We start from the raw sequence: 25,618 nt of genomic DNA on the forward strand, positions 1-25,618 counted from the left end.
GACCCCGAACCCCAGACAGGGCAGAGTGCAGGCCCTCCATGTGGCTGCCGCCAGCCTGGCCCCCAGTGGGTCCTGTAGCTGCCCGCTGACCTCTCTTGCCTGTCCAGCGGGGCTCTTGGAGCAGCCGCTCCTTCCCTGGTCGACCCCACCAAGTCATCACGGCTGAGTCTCTGGTGGCTGGCTTGATGCGGTGGCCTGGCACACATCTCCCTTAGGGTGACATTTAAATTATTTTTACTATAATTAGCCTCAAAACATGAAAAACAAGTAGTATTCAAACTTAATTATCTGTGCCCTTTAGGAAAGAATGGCAGGCAAAGTGCCAGAAAAGATGCTTTTCACATTGTATCTGTGAAGTGATCGTTCCTGTTACAAACCAGGCCTGTGGCTAGTCAGTGGTTTTGACCCTTGAGGCCCAGTGGGTGCTCAGGACTGTGTCATTCGACTTCTTTGAGGAGGGCAAGGGGCACGTGGTGGGACTGACTCCTGCCCTGCTTTCCTCCCGGATAATCAGGGTGGCGGCAGCAGGCTCTCGTGTGGGCTGGCTGGCCCTGGCTGCTCCTCAGCCCCTGTGGCAAGTGGAGCGGCTTATGGCTGGTAGGCGAGGGGTGGACAGGTGAGCGCACAGCCCTGGGGCCACCCACAGGTCACAGCTACCTCGTGTTTGCCTCGCCATTATGCCTCCTCCTCCCATCTCCCCTGGTTCCGTATCGCGAAGACCTTGACCTCAGGCTGAGTGTGTGGAGATGTTCTCAGGTCTCCAATCTAGGTCTGTGCTGAAGCCTGACCACCGAGACTCCCAGGCAGGGCAGGCAGGCCGGCAGGCACACATTCCCTGGGGTAATGGCTGAGATGCCCACCTGTAGGGAGCATCCCCTGAAAGCAGGCCCTTTGCACTTCCCAAATCTGCTGGGAGTTGGCGTTGGGTGCCTGCCACAGCTGCAAGCGATGAAGTGGCTGGGGACCAGAGGTGGACTGGGGACCTGCTGAGGATGCAGGGCATCCGTCCTGGAGCTGAGACCGAAGCTGGTGCAGTCGAGGGTGGACGTGGTGATGACACTGATGGCCCCACCCCTCCCTTCTGGCATGTGCTTTTGCGCATGGCTGAGAGTGTCACCGCTTAGTAGCCGAGGGTCAGTGAGCTGTCCGCAGTAAGCGGAGAACCGGGGCCTCCCGCATCCAGGTGCCTGTCATCTGTTCCTGCCCCGTAGCTCCTTCAGGTGGTACTGCTCGTGGTGCCAGACTTTGGCCATTTGACGTTTGAGTCCTGACTCCGGCGTGGAAGCTAATGTGACTGGATTGTGCAAATTTAATTAACAGCAAGAGCTTGACACCCAGTGCCCACTTCAGAGAAGCCAAAAGAGAGATAAAGCAAAGAGCGTTCTGGGGCACCGAGCGGCTCGCTGCAGTGAGACCGTCATCTCTTCAGCCCTGCTCGCCGTGTGTGGCTGTGAGCTCCTTGCTGATCCCTGAGGCCCACCCATCTGCCCCCCAGGTCCATGCTCTCTGCTTCCTGGCCATGATCTGTCTGGCGCATGCTTGAGTGGAGAGGGAAGCCGTGCAGGGCTCAGGGAGGGTAGTGGGCTTCTGTTTCCCGGGCAGTGACCCTGGTCACTGATGTCTTAAAGGCACATGGAGCTTGCTCTTGGAGGTGGCCATCTCCAAGTCTGGAAGTGTGCTCGCTCCCCTGCCCCCTCTGGGCGTCCCCAGGCACACTGCCCTTGGCACCCTCACCCCCCTGTCATCTGCTCACCCTTGCGAGTCCAGGAAGCACAGTCTGAAAACCATCTGCTGTTTTCTCCCGAGGCCGCTTTCGGATCTAACACTCGATGACTAGAATACCATGTGATCACAGGCAGGCTGGGGGGTATATCCCCTGTGCTGATGTGGTGCCCAGGCGTGGGATGGCGCAGGATGGCGTGTGTGCGTCAATAGACTTGGCTTGTGACACCCTCCCCTCGTGTGGCTAGTGCTCCACTTCATGTGAGTTCTGTCACCAGCAGTGACATCAACTCACCCACCTGCCGGGAGGCGGGGGGATGGGGGGGTGCTGGCTGGACCATTGACTGTGACCATGACCATGACTGGGAGCCCTCCGGGAGGTGGCCCAACCTCCTCCTTCCTTTGTCTGTCTTCTCATGGCTGGTTTTTCAGAGATGATGAGTAAGCTTGAATGTTCTCATCACAATGAGTAATACTGATATTGACTTCTTTAAAATGTTAATTTTAAAACTTTCCTTTAAAGAGGCTCCATGGGGGGCAGCTCCTGGGAGGCAGCTTATTTCATGCCCCAAAGGGTATACTGGCTGGCTGCCTGGTGAGCTCTTGCTGGTGGTGGAGAGTGAAGTTTGGTCTGCAGATGCTTGCTGCAGGCGGCCAGGGTCACGGGCTCCAAGGACGAGTGGAGGTCAGCTGGGGAGATCAGGAGAGGCAGACGGTTCAGCATTAAATCTGTGGCCCAGTGCCCCTTGCCATCCGAGTCTGTGCCTGCTCTGTGTCGGGGCGGGAATGGGCCCCGGGGCTTTATGGTCTGGGCTTGAGAGCGGGAAGGCAGCCCGTGCCGAGTGTGGCCAAACCCTGACCCTGGTGTTCTTTGTGCTTCCCTTTGAGGATCCACTCCAAGGAGTACTTCAAGGAGAAGTATGCCGTGGATGACGTCCAGTATGCAGACGAGGTCAGTAGCAGCCGGCTCCTCTCTGTGCAGGTCAGGGCTTCCGTCACCCCTCCGTTCCAGCATCCCCTTCCTCTAGCTGCCATAGCCTGGCTGTGTGTTGTGGGATGCCACCGCCCAGCTGCCAGCCACCTCGGCAGTGCCCACGTTTGCAGAGAGCAGATGGGAAGTGTGTACCTCAGACCTCCCTGAAGGGGAGGTGCCTGGGCGGTGCCCTGACTCGGCAGCTGGAGGCCTCTGTACCTGGGTTGTGGCTGCTGAGCTTCCCAGTGGGAGGACAGCTCTGGGAGGTCTGATCTAAGCGCCCCTCGGGCTCAGCCCGGGCCTTCACGTGTGGGGAGGTGCTCCCCCACAGACCATTGCCGGCTGCAGATGCTGCTGTCAGAAAAACCCCAGACTTTGAGAGACCTGTGGGTGGGGTGCAGTTGGAGGCCCCCGGATTTAATCTACTTCCCAACGTGGGTGCCCAGGGGTGTCATGTGGCCTGGGTAGGTGAATGACTGTCCTTCTGGGACTCTGCATCTGTCCCGAATCCAGACAGTCACAAGGGGCTTCCCCTGACTTTCATTGCTGATGGGGCAGGACTGGGGCAGAGGTGAGCGCAGAGCCATACACCCCCATGGTCTCCTTAGGGGACCAAGGCCTCCAACACTGCAGCCACTGCCAGGTACACAGGGAGGCCTGTATTACAGGCCCCGTGCCCCAAGCACGTCAGTGCCTGCTGCTCCAGGCCTACCGCCAGCCTGGCAGGATTGGCGGGATGGGGCCCTCGCATGCCAATTTCCCCAGACCAAGGTGGCACGTGGACATACATTAAGTGCTGGGGGTCATTGTGGAAGCAGCAGAGGAGCCAGCCAGCCAGCTTGAGTAAATGTTCCAGGGGTGTGTGGGCATCAGAGCTTGCTGGGACCCAGGGCTGAACTCCGTAGCCAGGACACGGTCTGGTGCAGAGGGTGACTGTGGCCCTCGGTGCCTGGTCAGGGGGGCCTTGGTGAAGGAGTGCGGCTTGCACCCATATGCCCAGGGCCATGGGCACCTGTTTCTGCAGCACCTTCTGCCTGGTTGGGTTGTGGAGAGAGGGTGGCTTTTGATCTTTCTTTTTGTCCTTGGATTTCAATACTGAGTTACTGGGGGGGCAACTCATAGCATCTAAAGAGTCGGTTAATACACTTGTGACCTGTTGTATTGATTTCTTTGGGTATAGGATCTCAAATAGCCTGAACATTTACTCACGTGCTCCTAATGAGGTCATTTGCTACTTACCTTGCATCTCTAAGTACCAGGGAGCGAGGGACTCGCTCATCCTTCGTTCCGATTTTGTTCCTGACCCTCTCCTTGGCAAGTGCATCCTTCCTGCCTCTATAAACTGCATTTTAACATTATCGTCCTTGGGGACCTTGACCTTTCCAGAAATTTGGAGGGGGCAGCCTGGGACTCACCAAGTCAGAGCATCTCTTCACTGCAGCCTCCCCGGCTGCATTCTGACATTTTTGCTTTTATGGCTGGGGGAAACTCAACTCCGTTTGTACTGTGATCTGGGGGGAGAAGAGTAGAACTGGCCTCCAAATGCAGTGAAACAGAGTCTGGAGTGGCGGGACAGGAGAGCCGGTAGTGATAGTGTAGAATTACAGCCCCAGAGAACAGCTCACTCTGAGTCTGTATGTACAAAGCAGAGTATTAAATGAGGTCTTCAGAGGAGTTCAGAGGACAGGATGTCAGGTCCAGGAGCTTTTTCTGTGTCCTATCATCGCTGCTGTCATCGTTAATCAGTACTCTCATCACTGTTGCCACTGAGGTTCTTACTGGACACGAGGCTCACTGTTAACAGTTGGTCAAATGCTTCACCTTGGGGTGGCACCTGCTGGTTCCAGCAACATCCCTTGTGCCCTATCCCATGCAGGCCACAGCCCCTGCCCCATTGCAGAGGAAGCCAAGGCCAAGGTGAAAGGCCCTAACTGTGGGCCCTTAGCCGGGGAAGCAGCAGAGTTAGGGGGCAACCCCAGGACCTTTGGACCCCAGAGACCCTCCACTTCTGCATTTGCTCTGTCAGACAAAGGGGATGACATAGACTCCCAAGTGACTTCGATTTTCTGTGGCTCGAAATGGAGCCTGATGATATAGACTACTGGATTAAGACACCTGTGCTGGGGGGCCCTTGAGGTGCTTGGGACCTGCTCCATCATAGACGGTGACAGGAAGCCCCTTGGATCAGGAAAGGACTCCTCAGGCCACTTCTATGGTGCCGAGCCCCAACTGGCTTTGGGCAGTCTTGGTTATTTGTGACAAATCACAGATTGGAAGCAGCTCACTTGTCTTTTCTGAAAGAAGGCAGGAAGGCCCGCACCCCAGGCTGTGGCTGGTCACTTGACGTCATGTATAAAATGCAGGTGTCTGATATAGGAAACATGGCTGCCTGGTTCCTTTCATCCCCATAGACGACCTGATGTGAATTATTAGGAAGGTAGAGCAAATGGTGCCTCCCTGAGAACGGGGTGCTCAGGAGAACCTTGGCAGGTGCTTCAAGACATCTCACTCAAGTGCGGTGCAGAGGCTGGCATTCCTCATGGGAGGGCAGCTGCAGGGTGGAGGGCACGTTTCGTGCCCTTGCTCTCCTTTGTGGTGCCGGGCACATGTTGGGAGGTGCCAGGGTCACTGGCTCAGATGCGGGCAGGATGGATGAAAGAGATACCATTGTGGCGGCACAGAGACAGATGCTGCCTGCCTCTCGGCCTCGGTGTGGAGAGGCATCAGGGAATGGCGGGGTCTGAGGGCAGGGGTGTGGGGGGCCCTGTGGGGATGGCTGCTACATCTGGACTGCTGGTCCAGAGTTGCTGGAAACTTCATTTTGTCAGGAGGAGTGCCTGCAAATCCATGTAGTATGTGATCTTCCCTGATACTTAAATTTTAGAAGCAAGTTCATATTTTTAAATGCATTCCCAGCCACCAAGTTGCACCCCTGTTTTTGACTGCCATGGAAAAGAGTTCATTTTTAAACGTTCAGATGCTTGCAGGGTCCAGCTCCCTAGAGCAGCGCAGGCTTTCTTACCAGTACCATTTAAGGACTGTCCTGCCCCTTTCTCTGGATCATCACCCATGAAGAGTAGCCTTCAGGCCTGGTTGGGGCCCTGGGCATGAAGGCGCATGAGATGTCCTCGGGAAGCCTCTGATTGTCCCCAAGGTGGGGAGGGTCCCTGTGCACAAGGCCCTGCTAAATTCTGTGTGTGCCATCTACCTCGACCTGCCAGAGAGGCCTGGCTGCCTGGGAAATCGATGCTGGCCGTGGTACGAAGCAAGTCAGGGGCATTTAATGGCACTGGTTTGTGAGAGCTGATGGGTCCCCAGTGACCACTGCTCCGTGGAAATGAAGCCCTGTGCTGTCAGAGCCGTGCCGTCCCGTGTGCTGGAGCTGCATTTTGAGCTGGCGACACACAGGCGCGTCCCGTCTCCTTCATCGCCAGGCCTGGAATCAGGGTCTGCTGATGAGAATGTACTGCTAATGGGTGTCCGTGGGGAAGGGCTGGTGGAGCTGCCAGGCTGGGGGAGGTTTTGCAACCGCAAAGGTAACCAGGGCCCGCTCAAGCAGCCGTGATCGATGAAAGACGCTGCCCTGCCAGAAGTAGCAGACGCCCAGCCTGCTCGGTGTCGGGGCTCGACCCGCCTGCGCATCAGGCGGTGCAGAGAGGACTGCTTTCTGCATTATTCCTAACCGGCACGTCCTGAGCCGTTGCCGAGAGAAAAACCGTCAGACCACACATTTGTTATGTGGCTCCCCTCTCCCAAGGACAGTAGCACATACAATCCCCAAGTGCCTGCTTGCTCTCCGGTGCTGCTGCCGTAATTGACGGAATCATTCTGTGCTGATGAATGTAGACCCTTCACATCGACGTGACAACACACCCAGGGGCCTGACATGCACAGCTCTTGTTCTTTTAATGAGTCCCCCCCCCCCCGCCCCCCACTCCTCCAGGAGGGCCTGCGGGAGTGGCGGGGATTCAGCCAAGCCGTTGGTTTGTGCAGCACAGAGGTGGGGGATTCAGTCTTCAGAGCGGTTCCGAGTCAGAGGGGGGGTCCGGGTGGGGAGGGAGCCTTGTGCACCATGGTGGGAAGACGGTTGGTGCACATGTGGAGAGTAACCTGGCCAGTGGCATCAAAAAGGTCAACGTATATGGCGTTTCACCTAGCAGTCTCACTGGGTCTAATTTTGTTTTTAAGGAAATAAATTTTTGAAGGAATTTATGTTAAGGAAATAAACACGTGTAGAAGAATGTTCCTCAGGCATTACTTATACTGGTTAACCATGAGAGATTACTTAAGTGTCCAGTGGAGGAATGAGTAAGTAAATCGTGTGCCATGTCTATTGAGAGAGGGCCATGCAGCCGTATGTTCAGCTCCGAGGCTCGCTCTTTTTGAACTGTGAACCTCAACAAATGAGCGAACCCATAGTCTTTCTCATATGTGAAATCTGGACATTTGTAGCACCAGCTTCACGGGTGGCGAAATGAGATGATGTCTGGAGGACTGGCGCAGGCCGTGATCAGGGGCTCATTGGCTGTTTACCATCCCCGGCCGTAGTGACTGGTGGGAGTCACGTGGCTGAAGAGTACTTAATCTCAGGAAATAAGTGAAGTGTGTAACTCCTTATGATCCAAATGTCATTACAGATCTCTGTTTTTATGTGCAGAGGTAAAAAAAAAAAAAAGTCTCTGGGGATGGGATTGTAGGTGTATTTTATCTTCTTATACTTTTCAGTATATTCCAGGTTTTCTCTGGGAGCCTCTCAGTATTAAAAAATCATGTATAGATATACATATGTCAAAACTTATCAAAATGTGCACTTTAAATATGTGCATTATACAGTATGTCAGTGGTAGCTCAGTAAGGCTGTTTAAGACACAAACAAATCTTCCTCACTCTCGCCCTGTGTCGGGGTGTGAAGGAGTTTAGGGTGGGGGGGGTGGCTCAAATGCAGTAGGAGCTACAGTAGCCAAGATGCAGGGCAGACTGAGGAGTGGGGGCCAGGAGAGGGAGAAAGTGCACCCACTGGGGTGGTTGGCGTTCTTGGGGTACAGATGTCATGGCTAATGCAGGGTGGTAGGTGCTTTGCTGAAGGAATGGGGCAGAAGAGGAGAGAATGAGCGAGCCTGTCTTGGGGGGCCAGAGGGCCTCGGTTCTCAGTATACACTGATGAGGTGGGGAGGAGGCGCGCCAGGCAGAGGTGAGAGCCCAGGCAAAGGCGTGGAGAGATGGGGTTGCAGGACACGCTCCTTCATGGCGTCAGGGTGCAAAGCAACCAATATGCAGGGGCAAGAGGCCTGCATAGGTCAAGGGGGAGCAGGGATGGAGAGTAGGGATGTAGGATGGGGGACAGAGGGTAGACAGGGTCTAGGAGATGAATAGGGGACAGGGAGGAAAGTGTCTGCCCTGGGGACAGGAGGCTGTTGGGATCAGTGCCTAAGAGCTCTTACGAACAGGTCTTTTAGGCGGGACCGGCAGATGGACAGAGGTGCTGGCCTCGCAGGGTGGGCAGGTCTGGTGGTTTTGAGCCTGGGATGTGTGTGGGGCCTCGAGGTAGGGCAGCATGTGGGAAGGTGTGCCATGTTTGGGTTTGAATCCCTGCCAGTTGATAGCCGCGTGGCTTTCAGAAGTCCCTTGGCCTCTGTGAGCTTCGGCGTCCTCAGCGGCAGGATGGGGACAGCAACGTCACTGCCCGTTTTAACACTGTGCTCCGTAAATGTGAGCCGCCATGATTAAGTAATGATGGTGTATCATCTCCATCGAACGTCTTCACGATTGCTCAAAAGTGGATTTTTCTTTCTGACCTTTCAGATTGCCAGTGTCCTAACATCACAAGGCCCCTCCGTGCTCCTCACTTTGGTAAGTGGCTGGTATCCAGGGACCGGACACCACGAGGAAGGGTTTCGGGGAGCTGCCTGTCCCAGCAGAGGCATAGGGGAGGATTGAGAACCTAGAGGAATGGTCATCGGTGACACAGAGCGACACCTTCTCATCCGGGGTGGCTGAACGTGTCCAAGGTCACGACCTCGATTCTCCCGTGTCCCTGGGATGTGCTGTGTTCTGGCAGAAGGCCGCTGTGACAAGATACCTACTCTAAGGGTTAAAATAAAACCCAGCCGGAGAATGTATTTGTGTCAGGCTGAGCTCCTGGAGTCCATGGATGTAGAATATCAATGTGCTTCCACCCTGTGTCTCCTCCGTTGTTAATAGGATTTTAAAGACGCACCTGTGGCATCTGCCCACGAGGGTGCTGGGCTTGTGGCATCAGATTTAGAATCGGGTACACTGAATGGCCGAGGGCCTGCCACAGCCTGAGGGTGGGGTGGGGTGCACGGCTGGCCCCTGGTACCACGTGGGGTGGGGTGTGTGGTGGGTCCCTGGTGCCACCTGGGGCTGGCTGGGGTGCGCGATGGGCCTGTGGTGCCTTAAACAGGGCTGTGGGGGCACTGGGGCTGCGGAGTGGCTCAGAGAAGAAGCCTGCTGTCTTGCGCTTTTTTGACCTTGGGGAGTTTCAGATACGGAGAGTGTACAACCCCTCTTCCCTCCCAAAGTGACCTTTCTCTCCCTTGTTAATCGATCCTTCTTCAGAAATGGTTCTTCTTGCTTATTTATTTATTTACCTGAGCCCTTCACATGTTCTCTTTGTTCCGCTCTGCTCTTTTGATGGCCAAGAAGGAAGATTCCGTGAGATGGTTGTGGTCAGAGACGGTCCGGTGTGTTTTCTCTGGGGGCCGTTATTAAACATCGGCCTGCGGTTCCTGAGGGCAGAGGGTGGATCAGAAGGCCTTGTCTCTGTGGGGATGGCACACTCTTGTCTGAGTCCCTTGGTCTGTCTCCTGTCCTTTCCACCTGGAGTCTCCTTACAGCTAGAGAAAGAAGAGGGATGTAGTGCAGCTTCCTCGTGTCACCGGGGAGGGCCCGTCATGCCTGAGTTGGGTCCTACCTGCATCTCGGGAGGGCTGGATCTGACAATGCTGTTTGGACCCCGTCAGTGGGGAGCGTGTGTACACGTATGTGTGGGAGGGAGATGAGGCCGGCCCGGGAGAGCAGATCGGTGGTGGAGCCTGGTCCTGTCGCCCCCATCTGTGCCTGCACAGCCTGAGCTGGTTTCGGCAAAGTGATCTGATAGAGGAGGCTCCTGTGCCCCGGGGACACTGTTTGTGTGGCCCCTTCCTCCTTTTTCAAGCTGCGGCAGAGAAAGGAACTGCCTGCCTTTGTGGGGAGGGGGAGGTTGGCTGGGAGCTACCTGACAGGCAGGAAGGGATGGATATGTTTGCCGGGCAGGGGTGGGGGCTCTAGGTTCTTCCCCAGTCCTAAGGCTGGATGGAGGAGGCAGGCACTCCCATGCAGGCTGTGGGGACCTGCGCCGTGGCCCCGTGTGACGAGTCTACCCTTAACGCTCCCTCTGTCTCTGCAGCGTGGTGTCAACACCGACAGCGGCAGTGTCTGCAGGGAGGCCTCCTTCGAGGGCATCAGCAGGTGAGTCCTGGGGCCCCCGCAATGGTCCCCGTCCTGCCCCCCTCACATCTCACCAGCAGGCCTTGCCCTGTCTACAAACCAGACGTAAAGTACGTGAACAGGAAGAGGCTAAGGAGTTAGTTGGGCATTTTGAGGAAATGTTTAGAAAACAATCTGCCTAAAATCACTTCAACTTCTTCTCTGTTGAGCTCCATAATGCAAGTGCAGACCTGCCCAGGCTTGGGGAGCACACACAGGCGGGGGCCTGCTCTCCCTCTGGACACCTGCTCTGAGCTCTGTGGTCTTTGCTCTTCTCAGCCCCTTCTTATTCTTGGCTGCTAACCTCTCCCAGACTGAGTCCCCTGCTGCCCCAGTCTCAGGGACCCCCTTACCTGCCCTTACTCCCCCATTTAGCTCCAGGAAGAGTCTTCAATCCCTGCTTCCCCTCCTGGACCTCTCCGGGCAGGAAGGCAGATGTGGGGCCCAGAGAGAGCACTTTGCCCTCCTTGTCCCCTTCACGCCAAGGCCCCTGGAGAGTGCCGCCTGCTAGCTGTGCTGTGTCCCTGGGCCGGCTCGTGCCTGGCCCTGGGGCGTCTGTGGGGCCCCAGGCTGCAGCAGAGGAGCCCTTGAATGGAGGCACCTGTTCCTACAGGCTGCTGAGTGTGGACAGCTCCCAGCCTTGCTCCTGGGCCTCCATTCCTAGCTCCTCCCCCACTGGCGCCTAACTCTGCACCACTGCCACCGCGTCCTGTCGTCATTTGGTGGACTGAGGCGGTGACAGAGGAAGTGCCTTATAATTATGTATGAGCCTGAGCCACAGGGAGTTTGTGCGGCTGTGTGATATAGGGGTGATTAGGAAGGATTATGAGCTCATAAATATGTATCACTCCCCCAATGATCAGAGCAATGGGACGGGGGCGGGTATCAGGTTTGCTTCTCATTGCTCAAATCCCTGCGTCCTCCTGGGAATTTCCTCAGAACGGCCACGCCACGCGCTCGCTCTCTGAAATGCTGGCTGTGGAACCGCCATTTCTCCCCAGGCCCCGGAGGGGGAGGTGTGGGGCCCAGCCCACCGTGGCCTGTCCTGGGCCCAGCCTCCCCCGGTCCCCCAGCACTGTGGACGTGCCGCTGCCCTGCTCACCCATCTTGACCAACACCAACGTCTGTGTTCCCGTGGGCTGGCCCCTCCAGCTTCTCATCGGTCTCTGCCTGGTGGGGAAGGCCCTGAGTGGGAGCAGGGAGCCCTGGTGATCACCTCACTGACCGGTGCTATGACCTAAACAGAGCTTGCCCTCTGAGCCTCAGCTCCCCCACGTGTAGCGTGGTGTTGCCTGGGCTTGCCCTGGGGGTGAAACGGGATCCTGCTCCCCCAGAGCCTGGCACGGAGCTGGCGCTCAGTAAACAGTTGTTCACAAGCACACCCCCATCAAGCCCCCCCAACCCCGTTGCCTCCTGAGCCTTGGTCTCCCCATCTATGTAGTGAGCCAGGTGGACTTCAGGATCACTGATTATAAGGTTCCCAGTACCAGTGAGCTGTGGGTTCTTTGCCCCCTCCAGAGTTTCTGATGCCGAGAACCTCCTTAGCACCCCAGGAACGGGTCTGGCAGGTGCTGTGGCAGGTATGGTTCCTGAGAGGCAGCTCACGATATGGCCCCTGAGAGCAGAGCTCTGCTGGCTGTTCCCCAAGTTTTCCCAGAGAAGAGGCATGGGGAGATTCCAGGGACATCACAGTCAGGGGGCAGTGGAAGCCGAGACCTTTTCCCCTCCCCTGCTAGGAGGAGTCCTGCTGTGAACATGACCTCCCTTCAGTAGGCAGACCTCAGCCTCTGTCCCCTTTTGCTCCCTGGGACTCCTTAGCCCCTGCCAAGAGCCCAGAGGAGCCTCTGCTCTGCCAAACCCCCACCCCACCCGGTCAGCATCTGGAAGCTTTTTTGGAGAGCCAGGACTGCCTTAATGTTGCATGTTCTCCCCAGGCACTGGACTGGGCCCTCTCTAATCTGTAGTCCAGTCCAGGCGGGGCTGACTCTGGGATACTCCCTCCCTACCGGGCTAAGAGCCTGCTCCTGCATGCTGGTGCTGAGGGATTGGCTTCTGTACCCGTGTGCCTTGGCTGACGCACTGCTGGTGAGAGGCCTCCCCTGGGCTTCTCTGCCTTGGAGTCCCCTGGCCTGCCCGTGGTACTCCCTCCCTTCCCTCTGGGCCTCTCATCCCACTGGGGCACCCTTTGAGCAGCTCCACCCTCAGGGGTTCTGTTGGGGAGGAGCCTGTGGTAGGTGCCCCCACCCCACACGCCACGGGTATGACCTTGGGCCCCAGTCTCTGCCTCCAGCTGCCCGCCAGTGGCTTCCGTACAGAAAGTCGTGTCTGTATTCCTGGGCTCTGGGTGCAGCTCAGACCCCTGCCTCCCACCATCCTGGCTGCCAGCGCCTTGACTCTACCTCCTCCTGACTTCTGCCATTGTCCTTGAGGGCTGCTGCGGCTCAGCCACCACGTTCACCTGCCTGCCTTGTCTCCAGCTGTTTGCTGGGGCTAATAATAGCCTGTTTCCTAAGCAAGGTGAATCTTGCTATTGTCCTACTTTCCATCAGCTTCTATCATCGGTTATAATAAAGCACCTTATTCCCGGAGGTTTTGGTTTTGACCCTTTTGAACTTCTCTGAAACACCTTGCATCTTGGATTTTTGATTGATCTGCTGTGGCAGAAGTTCCGGTTTCGCTTCTTGGTTTATGCTGACGGGCCATCCCAGGCCATCTTTATCCCTTGGCCTGAGGGGAGGAAGGAGCTTGTAGTAGAATGTGGCCTCAACATGTCCACCCAGTCCAGACCCCCTGGACACTGATCCAGGTGGACAGTTGGCCTGCGACCTTCTCTCCAAGTATGGCTCCTCGGGGCTGGCTGCCTCTGGGTCCGTGACCTTGGTGGGGCTGTGGGTTTGGTTCTGGGAGACCTCAGACCTATCTCAGCCTTCTCAGATCAGGGTCAGGCTGCTTGCTACCCACGTCGGGGAATGTGTCTAGTCTCCCAGTGGTGGTGATGGTAGAGAACAGGAGCAGAGGGAACAGGAAGACAAGGGTGAGGTGGGAAGGGTAGACGTGCACCGGGGCCTCCTGATGGCCTGGAGCCCCTGGGGTCACTGAGAAGTGTGTCTATTCTCTCTGGGATGATGGGAACAGGTGGGGAGAGTCTGCTGGGCTTTGTGCTGAGTTTGGGCTCTGGCACAGGCCACGGCTCCACGTGTGGCCACACTGGTGCAGGGATAAGTCCCACAGAAGATGTGGAAGGATCAGACACCCCATGGGCTCTGGCTGGAGAGTGGGGTCGGGTACTTCTTGCCAGGTCCTGGGGAGGGCATGGCCAGGACTGTTCTGTGGCTGGGGTGAGCCAGAGCTGAGGTGAAGACGTTGGTTGTGCAGGAGTGGGGGGCTGTGAGGTCTCCCCGTGGGCTCCCTCCCACAGCTGCCTGGAGAGGTTGGTTCCTGTAGCCTGGGAGCAGAGGCAGGCGTGATAAATCTTTGTTAGCATCTGAGGAGGTAGATTTTAGAGCAGATTTTCCTGAGAGAGAAAGAGAGAGACTGACCATGAAGGAGAAGATGATCTGTGGGGGCCAAGTGGCCCATGGGGGTGCCTTCTTGGCATGAAATAGTTCCCTTCAAAGTAGGCAGACTGCCCAGGAGCCCTAGGCCAGGGCAGTGAGTTACTGAGGGCTCAGTGTCATGCCATTGTCTGAGAGAGAAATATGGTCGATATTTCACATCAGCTGGTTATTCGGGACAAGCATATCTCTTATCTTCTGGCATTTACTTAAATTGCCTTGCATATTTGAAGACAATTGGTTACAAATGAATTCCATTTAAATAAGCAGTTAAATATGAAATTGCTGAATTTGGGGGTTGCTAATGTAGGAGTATTAATATTCAAAGATGTGAATTTTTAAACCCAGGAAATAGAGGGACTTTATTAAAACCTGATGATCGCAACAAAATGCCGGTCTGTGGCATGGGGACTTGGCATTGTGGTTACTGTTAACTGTGTATCAATGTGAGGTGTGGGCTTCTCATTATGGCCCATGGAGTCTCCATGAGGAGATAGGAACCCACCCCAGCCCCTAGCAAGGGTGGGCAGTGGGGGGCCCTTCTAGGGCCTGTTCTCCAGCAAGCCTCGCCTCCCTCCTTGGGTTAGAAACTGCAGGGAGGAGGACAGGGACAGGGACAGGGACGGTTGGGCCCATACTGCTCACCCTTTGTCACCCGTCCCTCAGGCAGAGCCCATCAGGGAATTACCCTCTGCTTCTAGGATACGCGCTCCCCACCCTCATAGGCACTGATGGGTTTGTTGTTGTTTTTACCAGTTGATACATGCTCATCATAGAAAATGCTGACTACACAGAGGTAATACCCAAATTTCATCACCCCAAGTTAAACCCCACCAATGCTGCGGTGAATGTCTTTTGGACTCTTCTGTGTGTGTCTTGAGTGTTTTGGTTTTTGTGGGGTTTTTTAAATTTTTATTTTTATTTTTTTTTACTGTTTATTTTTGAGAGAGAGACACACACACACACAGAGCGTGAGCAGGGGAGGGGCAGAGAGGGAGGGAGAGACAGAATCCAAAGCAGACTCCAGGCTCTGAGCTGTCAGCACAGAGCCCAATGTGGGGCTCGAACCCACAAACTGTGAGATCATGACCTGAGCCGAAGTCAGACGCTTAACCGACTGAACCACCCAGGTGCCCCTGTCTTGAGTGTTTTTGTATCTGAGTATGCATTTGTGTGCATCTGTGGGTTTATGTGTGTATATTTAGGGGTGGATCTTTGTGTATTAGTCTGGGTGCGTCTACATGCCTGTGTGTGTGTGTGTGTGTGTGTGTGTGTGTGTGTTGCATACACATCTGTGTGTGTCTACGTGCATCTCTTCCTAAGCGCATGCCTGCCTGTGTGTGTGTTCATCTTACTTGTCTCTTTATATCCATGTTACCTGTGCGCTGGGTCACTCTGCTGCTTGTGTGTGCATGGGTGCACGTGTGCATACGTATGTACATTTTATGAAGTGAGATTTTACTGCTGTGTTTGCCTGCTGAGTAGATAGGCCATTGCTTTTCCTAATGTCAAAGTGACATTTGGGGAAATGGGAGGCAGAGCCTGTGTTGTCGTCTTGATTTATGTCATTTGCTGCTCTGCTCTTGACTCCAAACCATGTTGGCTGCCTGAGGTCTCTTTGATATTTCACAAGTAGGGCTTTGATTCTACAGCATTTCAGGTGACTTTGAATTAGTCAGGTGACTTTGAATTTGTGTAGCTAGGATTCCCGACAGCTTTGGAGAGCTGGAATCCTCCCGGCCTGCTAATGCCCCCTTCTCCCTTCTCTCCTCTGTCCCTCCTTCTTCGATGGGCTCAGCCAGCAGTGGGGGTACCAGCTGCACAACCACGGCATTAGATAGGTGTTTTTCAAACCCTGGTAATGGGGCCATGGAGAGTTCTTGCCTGATCACAAGCCAGCATGCCCTGTGTGTAATATCCTGACCTGAGATGGAGCAGGGCTCAGAATCCAAAGGGTTGAAGGCTTGCTGGAGCTTCTCTGCTGAGGCCTGTGCTGTGTGCTGGGCCATGCCAGGCTTCCCCAGCTTTCCCACTGACAGCTTGGGCTCTGGGTCACGCATGATGTACCCCGACCTGATCTTTTTGTCTTCTGGAGTCCCCTTGTCAGTTATGTTTATCTTATCAAAGAACACATTTTGACTTTGTAGATTTTTCTTTATTTTTATGTCTGCCTTTTATTTCATTGATTTCTGTACATTTTCATTTCCCTTTAATTTCTTCAGGTTTGTTTGTTCTTTCTCTAGCTTCTTGAGAGAGAAGAAAGGGACATTCTTGGGATGGGAGCTTAGATCATTGTTTTCAGTGTTCTTTTCCACTAAGTACATTTTAGAGCTATCAGTTTTCCTCTGGGTGCTGTTTTAGCTGCATTTCACCAGTTCTGATTTTTCATGCTTTTAGGTTCTAATTTTGTTATTTCTTTTTTGAACAGTGGGTCTTTAGAAGTTTGTTGCTTAACTTCCAAACAATTCGGGATTTTATAGTTTTCTTTCTGTTACTGATTTCTAGTTTAATTCTACTGTAATCAGTGTACATTTTCTGTATCTCAGTGCTTTGAAATTTCTTGAGACTTCCAGTGTATGATCACTGTGACAGATGTTTCTTGTGTACAGTATTGAACAGGAGTGGAGAGAAAGGAAATCCTTGTCTTGCTTCTCATCTTAGGGGAAAGCTTTTCGTCTTTGACCGCTAACTATGATGTAGGCTGTGGGTTTCTTGTAGATATCTTTATCAGGTTGAGGCAGTTTCCTTCTCTTCCTAGTTTACTGAGTTTTTTTTTTTTTTTATCACAAAAGGTTGTTGGATTTTGTAAGATCCTTTTTCTGTATCTATGTGGTTTTGTTCTGTATTCTGTTGATATAAATTACTAATATAATTAATAGATTAGAGCATATTACACTGATTATTTTTGTCTGTCAGAGTAACCTTATATTCCTGAGCTAAATTGGACTTGATCATGGTGTGTATCCTTTTTATATGCTGATGAGCTCAGTTCTTTAAGCTATTTTTTTTTTTAATTTTGAGAGAGAGAGAGTGCGCGCGCGAGCAAGCAAGTTGGGGAGGGGCAGAGACAGAGGGAGACAGAGAATCAAATCAGGCTCTGCACTGACAGCACAGAGCCTGATGTGGGACTTGAACTCACGAACTATGAGATTGTGACCTGATCCCAATTTGGAGGCTTAACCAACTGAGCCACCCAGGTGCCCTTGTTTTAATTATATTTTTAGTTGTTACCTGGGGGATTACAAATGACCTCTTAAACTGATAACAGTCTAGTTTGCGTTAATGTCGATTTCAGTAGTCTACAACAAATTTGCTTCTATATAGCTTTGTTTTGTCCCCTCCTTTGTGCTGTTGTTGCATACAGATTGCATCTTCATATGTTCTGTTGGTCCACACAGATTTATGATTGTTGCTTGTTGCAGTTGTCTTTTAAGTCAGGAGAAAAAAGGAGTTACACAAAATACATTTACACTGTCTCTGTACTTGCCTATGTAATTACTTTTTTCAATGCCTTCATTTTCTTCACATGGATTTGAGTGAGTCTAGGGTTCTTTCACTATAGTCTGAAAGATTCCCTTTAGTATTTCTGGTAGGATAGGTCTTCTAGCGATGAATTCTCTCAGGGTGTTTATCTGGGACTGTTTTGATTTTTCTTTCATCTTTGAAACACAGCTTTGCTGGATATAGAATGTTGGTTGACACTTTTTTTTTTTCTTTCATCCCACTGTCTTCTGGCCTTTATAGTTTCTGATGAGAAATCAGCCATTAATCTTATTGAGGGTTCCTTGTATGTCATGGTTTTTTTTTTTTTCTTTTTTTTTCTCTTCCCCTCTTACTGCTTTCAGGATTTTCTCTTTGTCCTTTGAAAGTTTGATTATAATATGTCTGAGTGTGGATCTCTTGGGACTTATCCTGTTTGGAGTTTATTGGGCCTTATGGATGTGTAGATTAATGTTTTTCATTAAATCGATGACGTTTTGGGCTATTATTTTTTCAAATATTCTTCTCCTTCATCTCTCCTTTTCTTCTGGGACTCCTGTTGTAAGTGTGTTGGTACACTTGACAGAGGAGGCTAGGTCTGCCTGGCAAGAGTGGAGGGTAGTTTTGCAGCCGAGCAGCTTGCTCTCCCAAGTGACAGCACTTAAGGGGCTCGGTGCGGCCGCATGTCTGCTGCAAGCAGCAGGCGGCAGGTCTTCTGTGGGCCAGAGGGTCGTGGAGTTATAGTTTGCGGCCCTCTTTGGGTCATGTCCTCTCTTGGTATGTCTTGAAAGAGCTATTTCTTGCTGGGAGATGATGGACCATTGAACTAATAGGTTTGCTTTGTGTTTCCTCTGCAGGTTTAACGTCAACAACACCATTCTTCATCCAGAGATCGTGGAGTGGTGAGTATTGCCTGTGGCTGCTTTGGCTGTTTGTTGTGCTTCCGCTCAGGAAGCTCAGAGACCCGGCTGTCGCCACCTGCTCCATCTCAGAGAGCCCCTCAGACAAGACAGTCCCCAGAACAGCTCTCTTCTCTGGTTGTGTGTGTGTGTGTGTGTGTGTGTGTGCGTGTGTGCGTGTGTGTGCACCAGTTGGTCTGTTTTTCTGAAAGGGCATAAATCACTTGAATGTCAATTAAATTTATCTTTTCCTTTGTTAAGCAGTCTTTTAAAAACTCCTACCCTAAGCGAGCCACACTTACATAGCGCACTTAAAGTAGATAATGAAAAGAGTAAAAACAGACATCATCCGTAATGCTATTACCAGAAAGGTAAACGTGTTTTCCTCCTGTGGCATCTGTGTCCTGACAAGTTGCCATCCTTTTGTATGTGTTCTTGTGTTGCCTAGTTTCCTCCCTTGCTGATACCGGCAGCCCGGTCCTGCAGCACGACTGGTTTCTGTTAGGTCACAGCAAGGCAAACCTTCTCGGGTTGGGCATCCCCTCCGTGGGCCCTGGAAGTGGCCCTCTGGCTCTGACGTGCCGCCAGTTTTCTTCCTAAGCCATCGAGTTGCTCAGCAATAAAACGTGTTTTATTGGTTCTAAGGCTGCACTTACTCTGAATGTAGAAGAGTGGCGAGGTGGGGCCTTTGGCACCTCATCACCTGACAGCGGGGAGGTGCGCGGACCTTTCATGTCTGATGCTATGACCTTGTGGTCGTGTTTCCCCATCTGGTTGGGAGATCTTGCTCACCTAGTCTTGGAGTTTGGGTACCTTCCGACTAGGGGAAGCTCCATCAGGAAGAGGGAGAAGATGATGCAGGTCCAGGGGCCGTGTGTTCCGAGGCCTTGAGGGCAGTCAGAGAGATGGGCAGGGGGCCGGGTTGGCTACGGTGTCCGTTTGGACTTGATCTTGAGAGAAACGGGAACCGTGGGAAACCTTTGATGAATTTAAGCAGGAGAATGGTAGGATTGTGCTTGTGTTTTAAACGACCGCTTTGGCCTCGGTCTGGAGACTCAATTCTAGGGCAAGAGAGGGCACAGGCTGCCAGCTGGGAGGCTGCTTCAGGGCCCAGGTGGCAGGGGAAAGGTGGTGTGACAGAGCTGAGAGTGGCGTGGCAGTCCAGGGGAATGCCCCTGGGAGGAGCCAGCTATGACACAACTGAAGGATGGAGTTGAAGGTGACTCCTTTTTTTGTCCTAAACAGCTGGGTGGTGTGTCACTGAAATGAGGATGGCTGGGAAGAGCAGGTGCCGTGACAGATCGGGGACTTGTTTGGGGCATGTTGAGTTTGAAGCAGGTTCCAGTGGGAGAGAAGCTGGGCCAGAGGTGGAAATCCGAGGGCCGTCGGGACTGGCATCGGGACTGACCCCTTGGGAGCGCTCACCGGAGGGCAGGCCGGCCAGCCCAGCTCTGTCAGCAGCCATGCGCCCTCTGAGGATAGGGCGTGGGTCCTTCTCGTTCACAGCCTCCTTTTCTTGTTTTTGTAAAGTAACAGACGCGTGGCCCATCTGTAGCTCCCAGTGGACAGAAGACTAAATCCTGGATACCCAGGAATGGGCCCGCACCCGCTTACACCCCGCAGATGACATTCCCTCACGGCTGCTAACAGTTCGGGTGCTTTGGAGACCGGGCTGGGTTATCCGCTCCGGCATCTCCTGAGGGATCAGCCATTAGCTCGTTACTTTGGAACAAGCACACTTTAATTCTAGTGACACTTCCAAGGCTCTGAGGTGGATTCTGCATTCATAAGAATACTTCCCAACTTTATCAAAGCCAGCAGCAGAAAGGACTTATTTGGCATTTGATGGCAGTAGAACTATTTTAGAAATGTCACACTGTCCTTCCTGCCTCAAGGGTGTGTTTTAATAGCATGGGTTCTGGCCTCTGTAGTGACTGCAATCATTCTCGGGTGAGATCCATGGTGGTCTTGATCACTGCCCTCTTCAAGTAAGCGAAGGAAGGATTCTGGGTGCAATGGCAGGCTGGCCCCTCATTTATAGGAGAGGGTTTTCTGTGATGTTAAATTATGACTCACTGGTACATCTTTGGGCCCCTGCGTCCTGAATGCTTTCGTCACCCCCTCTGTCTAGGCCCCATGGAGAAGGACTGCCTGGGGTGACACAAAAACCCTCCACGCAGGCAAATCCAAACTCTCACCCCAGCTTGCACCCCTTGGGAAGCCACTTAACTTTTCTGAGCCTCAGCTACATCTGTCAGTGAGCTTGTAGTAATACCTAACTTGTGAAGATTCACCAAGCGTCTTAGACTATGCTGGCTGCCATAACATTTACCATCATGAGTGGCTTATAAACAACAGAAATGTATTTCTCACAGTTCTAGAACCTTGGAAATCCAAGTGCTAGCACACTCCGTGTCTGGCGGGAACAGACTTTCTGGTCCCGAGGTGGCCATTTTCTTGCAGTGCCCTCACATGGCAGGAGAGACAGGGAGCTCTCTGGGGTCTCTTTTATCAGAGCACCAATCCCAATCACAAGAGCTCTGCCCTCATGGCCTCATCACCTCCCAAAGGCCCCACCTCTGCATGCCGACACGTTGGAGATTAGGTTTCAACATATCAGTTTTGTGGGGGGAGACAGATATTCAGCCTATAGCATGGAGCCTCAGTTTCCTCACCTGCAAAACAGAAGTGGTCTCCCTTGGTGGATGATGGCTCAAGGCTTGAATGAGAGTAGAAGTCAAGTGCTAACTCAGCTTAATAAAATGTCACCTTTTGAGACTTCTTGTGTGCAAGGCACTGTGCTAAGCACTTGACATATGTCGCCTCATTCAAAGAGATATTTTGCTTATGCTTTAAGCTAGGTGCTCCGATTATCCCCATTCTACAGGTAAGGAAACTGAGGCACAGGGAGATGATTTGCCTGAGGAAAAGCCAGGGGCTGAGCCCAGGTCGGTAGTTCCCGGATCTTGTGCTGCCCCTTGTATATCTGAGGGGCACCCTGGAGGAGTGGGGGGGGGGGGCGCCTGAGTTTCAGCCATTTCGAAGTCCCCTCTAGGCCACTGCAGATGCAGGGGTGCTCAGAGGCCCCGGCATGGGTCTTGTGTGAGGTCAGCGTGTGCAGGTAGGTGCCCAGGACTGTGTGGCTAAGCCTCCTTCAGCACCATGCCCCCTGCCACTCATGCACCCCGGCTCCTGGTTAGCTGCTGGGCTGGGGATCTGGGATTCCTCCCAGAGCCTATCTGATAGGCAAGGAGCAGCCTCTGCTAGCACAGAGGACGCTTCCTTCCTAGTGTTTATTTGGGCGTCATTCATTTCCTTTCTGTGACTGCTTTATTGTTTTCCATTCTCTCAAGCAGTGCCTTTTTGATTTCCTGTAAATTCCTCTATCATCATACTCTTCCCCAGAAACACAAGATCATAACTGATAATTTCTTTTCTTGTGCTGGGTATTGCAGTTTGGATGTGGAGGTCAAAAGTTGAAACTTAAGAGCAGGCGTCTCACTTCCATAATTTAGGCTGTGGTTCTCCTTTCCTGTTCTGCAGATGATTAAATTGATCTGAAGGCAGGTTAGGAAATAAAAGGAGATACTTTTGTGCAGTCTTAATAGCTCGGCGCCTTGGATTTCAGTTAAGTACCACTGGAAGCGTCACAGAAGAGCAAGCATGTCAGCAATTGCCGTGTGCCTTCTTGGGTTTTAAGAGAGACTGTGTTAAATTGAGTCACACGCCGATTTTAGAACTGTTAATTACACAGAGTGAAGGTGTCCTGCGTGTTTTAATCCGGCAGTGGAATAACATACCTGTTTCTCCTTCCCCTGGCTTTCTGTGCGCAGGAGATGGTGAGGTGTGGATGGCACAGCAGGACCCTGCATCCTGGTAACACGTCCCGAATTAGAAAAGATACGTAGATGATGACCTAGATTCTTGGTGTGTACGTGAAAAGTCTTCCAGTAGGGTTGCTGCCTTTGTCTCCTGAGGAAGAGGCATTTAACCCTACGTTAACAGGAAAGCCAAGTGGACAGTGGGGATCCTAGGGCAGAGTGACTGTGCTCCAGAAGGCAGCAGATGGGGTGTGGGCACATCAGGCAGAGGGGAAGGCGTGGCCGGGCCCCAGTCAGCAAACGCAGAGGTGGACCCTCCCGTGCCTCCCCTGCACGCGGCCCACGCCACGTCTCAAGCACACTCAGCTCACTGCTGAGCGAAACCGCAATTTTCTTCATGGCTCTGATTTCTTTGAGAGGGCTTATTGATTGAGCCTCCTGAAGATATGTAATTCCAACTAGCTCTTTCCTTTCTGTCCCTCCTGTTGTTCTGGGATTTTATCCTTTGCAACACCAGGTCATGGGGTATAGAGGGAATGGATGTGGGGTCCTGTGGCATTGAACTCTGCCCGCCTGCTCCCACAGACCCATCCCCTGCACATTCATCTCTAGGAGGGATGGAATACTTGTCCCTTCAGATGGGTTTTGTTCAACACGGTGGCACTTTGACACTTAGACACTGATTTTGGAAATACTTCATTCTGTCTTGCTACTATTTTAATTAGCGGAGCATTCATACCTCAGTTCATTAATGCCTTAATCCTGGGTTTAATGCCCAGAGGCAGTTTTGTGACCTATGCATATTTAAGGGGAAAAAAAACAGATTGCACAAAAAAAATCTCAACCTAGTCCGGTTTTTGTCATTTCCGGCCTGTTGCAGGGGACTCTGGGCCTGGCGTAGTGAAGGGACTTTCTCCCCACTCCTGCTCCCCTGCCCATAGCGCTGCCTTCCCCCTGAGTGGCCCGCTGGCTGTGATGATGCTCACGGGTGTGGCCGCAGGCCTGGGGACTCTGCACGAGTGCCACATCGCCTGCACACATCAGCCACCTCCTCTTGCTAGTCGAGGAGCCTGAGCTGTTTCCAGCGCAGACTTGTTAACTGCATCTTGTCCTGTCCTAAGCCTGGGTCCTCTGATGCCTCGTGGAGGAGGCAGCCTCGGTCCCTTCCTGGGGATAGAAAACTTGCAGATTATATTGCTTGTTGCCACCCCACACATCCTGGGGCCAAACAAGGCTGGGGCCGAGTGTGACACTAGGCATCCCTCACCCCGGAGGCCACTGGGACAACAGAGGCGGGGCCATGGTGGAATCCCTTTTTCCTTATCTTTTCCTGCCCACGAGTAATGGAAATAGCCTCCTCAGGCTCAGGGTAGTCAGTCCTTCCCGAAGATAGCGAGAAATTGCCAGATGCTGGAAAGTCTTGTTATTTTTTACAGTAATCTTAAAAACCGTTTCTGGTGCTTGTGTCCTGGAGATAAGGGGGCCAGGCTGAACGCCCGGCACCTGGACAAGACTTAGGCCCAGAGTGCCCTGTGGATAATCAGGTGAGCCAGCACACAGGCATCTGTTCTCGGGGTCTTTAAAGCTTGGATTCATTTGGGCCAGGCCGGTTTCATTGGAGAACTGCCTTTGTGGCATAGTTTGTCCTGATTCAGTTTGATTTCTTTCTTTTTTCTTTTCTTTTCTCTTTCTTTTCCTCCTTTCTTTCCTTCCTTCCTTCCTTCCTTCCTTCCTTCCTTCCTTCCTGTGTTTGTTTTTGAGAAAGAGACAGAGTGCAAGCAGGGGAGGGGCAGAGAGAGAGGGAGACACCCAAAGCAGGCTCCAGGCTCCAAGGTGTCAGCCCAGAGCCTGACGCAGGGCTTGAACTCATGAGCCAAACCGTGAGATCATGACCTGAGCCGAAGTCAGATGCTCAACTGACTGAGCCACTCAGGAAGCCCCCTTTTTTTCAAACATGACTTACAAGTAAGTTCTGAGTAAAGCAGCTAGAAGACTCATGTGTCATCTTCCACAAACTCAAATTGGGCCAGAAAACAGGACGTGGCCTCCATGGCTGGAAGTGCTTGCGTCTCTGATGAGAAGAGAATGTGGTTCCGGTCCAGGTCCCCTTGGAGGAGAAGCCAATGGCCACCAAAGCTTTTAAGCAAGGAAAAGCACGATCACATTTGCATTTACTAAAGATCCGCAGCTGCTGTCCCTGAGCACATGGGCCTGGAGGCACGAAGAGGCCAGAGAGGTTGTCCAGGCCGGAGGCAGTGGGGTCTGGATGGAGAGAAACAGAGGGTCTGAGAGAGGGTATAGAGGTGGAATTGCAGCCCTTGGTCATCACTTGGATGTGGGAGCAATGGATAGGGGACAGGAAGGGATCTGGGATGGCACGCAGGTCTCTGTTGTAAGTGGCAGGGGGGCGCTGCAGCTGTGGGGTGAGGTGGGGGAGGTGGCGTCCCGCCGAGCTGGAGGTGCCTGGGGGACCTGCGGGTGGAGGAGCGGCTGAGAGGCCTGTGCCACAGACAGCCATTTGGGAGCAGGTGCAGGGGCAGAGTGGAGAGGGGGAGGGAGGGAGGCCTTATTGGGAGATGGGAGCAACCCAGTGGTGCCAGGGGAGGCGGGGGTCACTGTGCTGCTTCCTCTCCACACTCAGGGAAGGCCTCTGAATTTGGCAGCCTGGGGTCCTCCCACACATTGTGAGAGGGGGGCTGGCAGGGGGTAGGGGTGGGCTGAAGGGAGAAGAGGAGAGGGGAAAGAGGAGGGAAGGGGATGGGGGAGAGCTCTGAGATCAAACACGAAAGCTCCTCTTGCTCCCCGCCTAAAGCAAGGACAGTTGTGGTTTCCCTTCCAGAAACATGGCGGAGTAGTGGAGGATAGAGCTTGGCTGGAGGAGGAGGACGGGGGGGTGGGGGGGTGAGGAGGAAGGTGGGTGGTCGTAGAGCTCCCGGTAATAGGGGCCACGTGGGCTCCGAACCCAGGTGTGTGTTGGGGTGCTGAGCCTGATCCACCCCTTCCCTTGTAAGTGGGTGGGGAGGAGGACGTGAGTGGGGAGGGGAAGGCTTGAGAATTTGGAGAGGAGGGGAGAGAGAGGAGTGCATTTATGCACTGAGCTGGGGAGGGGGCCCAAGGAGGGGAAGGGAGAGATCTTGGGGAGATAAAGTTAAGAGGAGCCCTCCCGCCCTGCACGCCCCCGCGCAACTCACAGCAGAACTGGGGCCGTGGCGAGACCGGTGGGGCTGGTGACTGGGAGCTTTTGCTGTGCCATCCGCCCGGCCGCGGATTTTCCCAAGGCCTTCATGGCCCTGGAACATGGGGGCAGCAGGCACGGGCTCTGGCTCATCCCTCGTGAGGGTTTGGTCAAGGCCACGCGGATGGGTGGGAACAGGGCCTGGGGGTCTGGAATTTTGGCAGGAGTGGTAGCTGGCAGGTTGGACCAGAGGTCTAAGCCCAACAGAGGGTCAGAGGGTTGGAGGCGGGCACAGCCTGGGCCCGGTTCCCACCTGCGTTGTTACTTTGGTCATCACCGCATTTGAGAACAGAGAGGCCCGCTCCTTGCTTACCAGTCGCTCAGGCTAGAACCCGGCAGGCGGCAGTGGGGAGCAAAGCATCAGGCTGCTAGGTTATCCTGTGAGTGGATTTGGGCCTGAGGAGCCTGAGCCGCTCACCTGAGTCCTGCTCTGGCTTTGGGCCCTC

General features: G+C 53.4%; 1 protein-coding gene across 1 annotated transcript in view; it reads left to right on the top strand.

Moving 5' to 3' along the window:
- PEPD (peptidase D) overlaps positions 1 to 25,618 on the top strand; it is a 112,086-nt gene that overhangs the window by 16,427 nt on the left and 70,041 nt on the right. Inside the window, exons 4-7 of the mRNA XM_043599077.1 lie at positions 2,611 to 2,674; positions 8,498 to 8,545; positions 10,104 to 10,165; positions 18,075 to 18,119. Of these exons, the coding sequence (XP_043455012.1) occupies positions 2,611 to 2,674; positions 8,498 to 8,545; positions 10,104 to 10,165; positions 18,075 to 18,119 (219 nt within the window). The remainder of the gene's footprint in view (positions 1 to 2,610; positions 2,675 to 8,497; positions 8,546 to 10,103; positions 10,166 to 18,074; positions 18,120 to 25,618) is intronic.

The sequence above is a fragment of the Prionailurus bengalensis genome, chromosome E2 (assembly GCF_016509475.1).
Source record: "Prionailurus bengalensis isolate Pbe53 chromosome E2, Fcat_Pben_1.1_paternal_pri, whole genome shotgun sequence".
Classification (NCBI taxonomy): domain Eukaryota; kingdom Metazoa; phylum Chordata; class Mammalia; order Carnivora; family Felidae; genus Prionailurus; species Prionailurus bengalensis.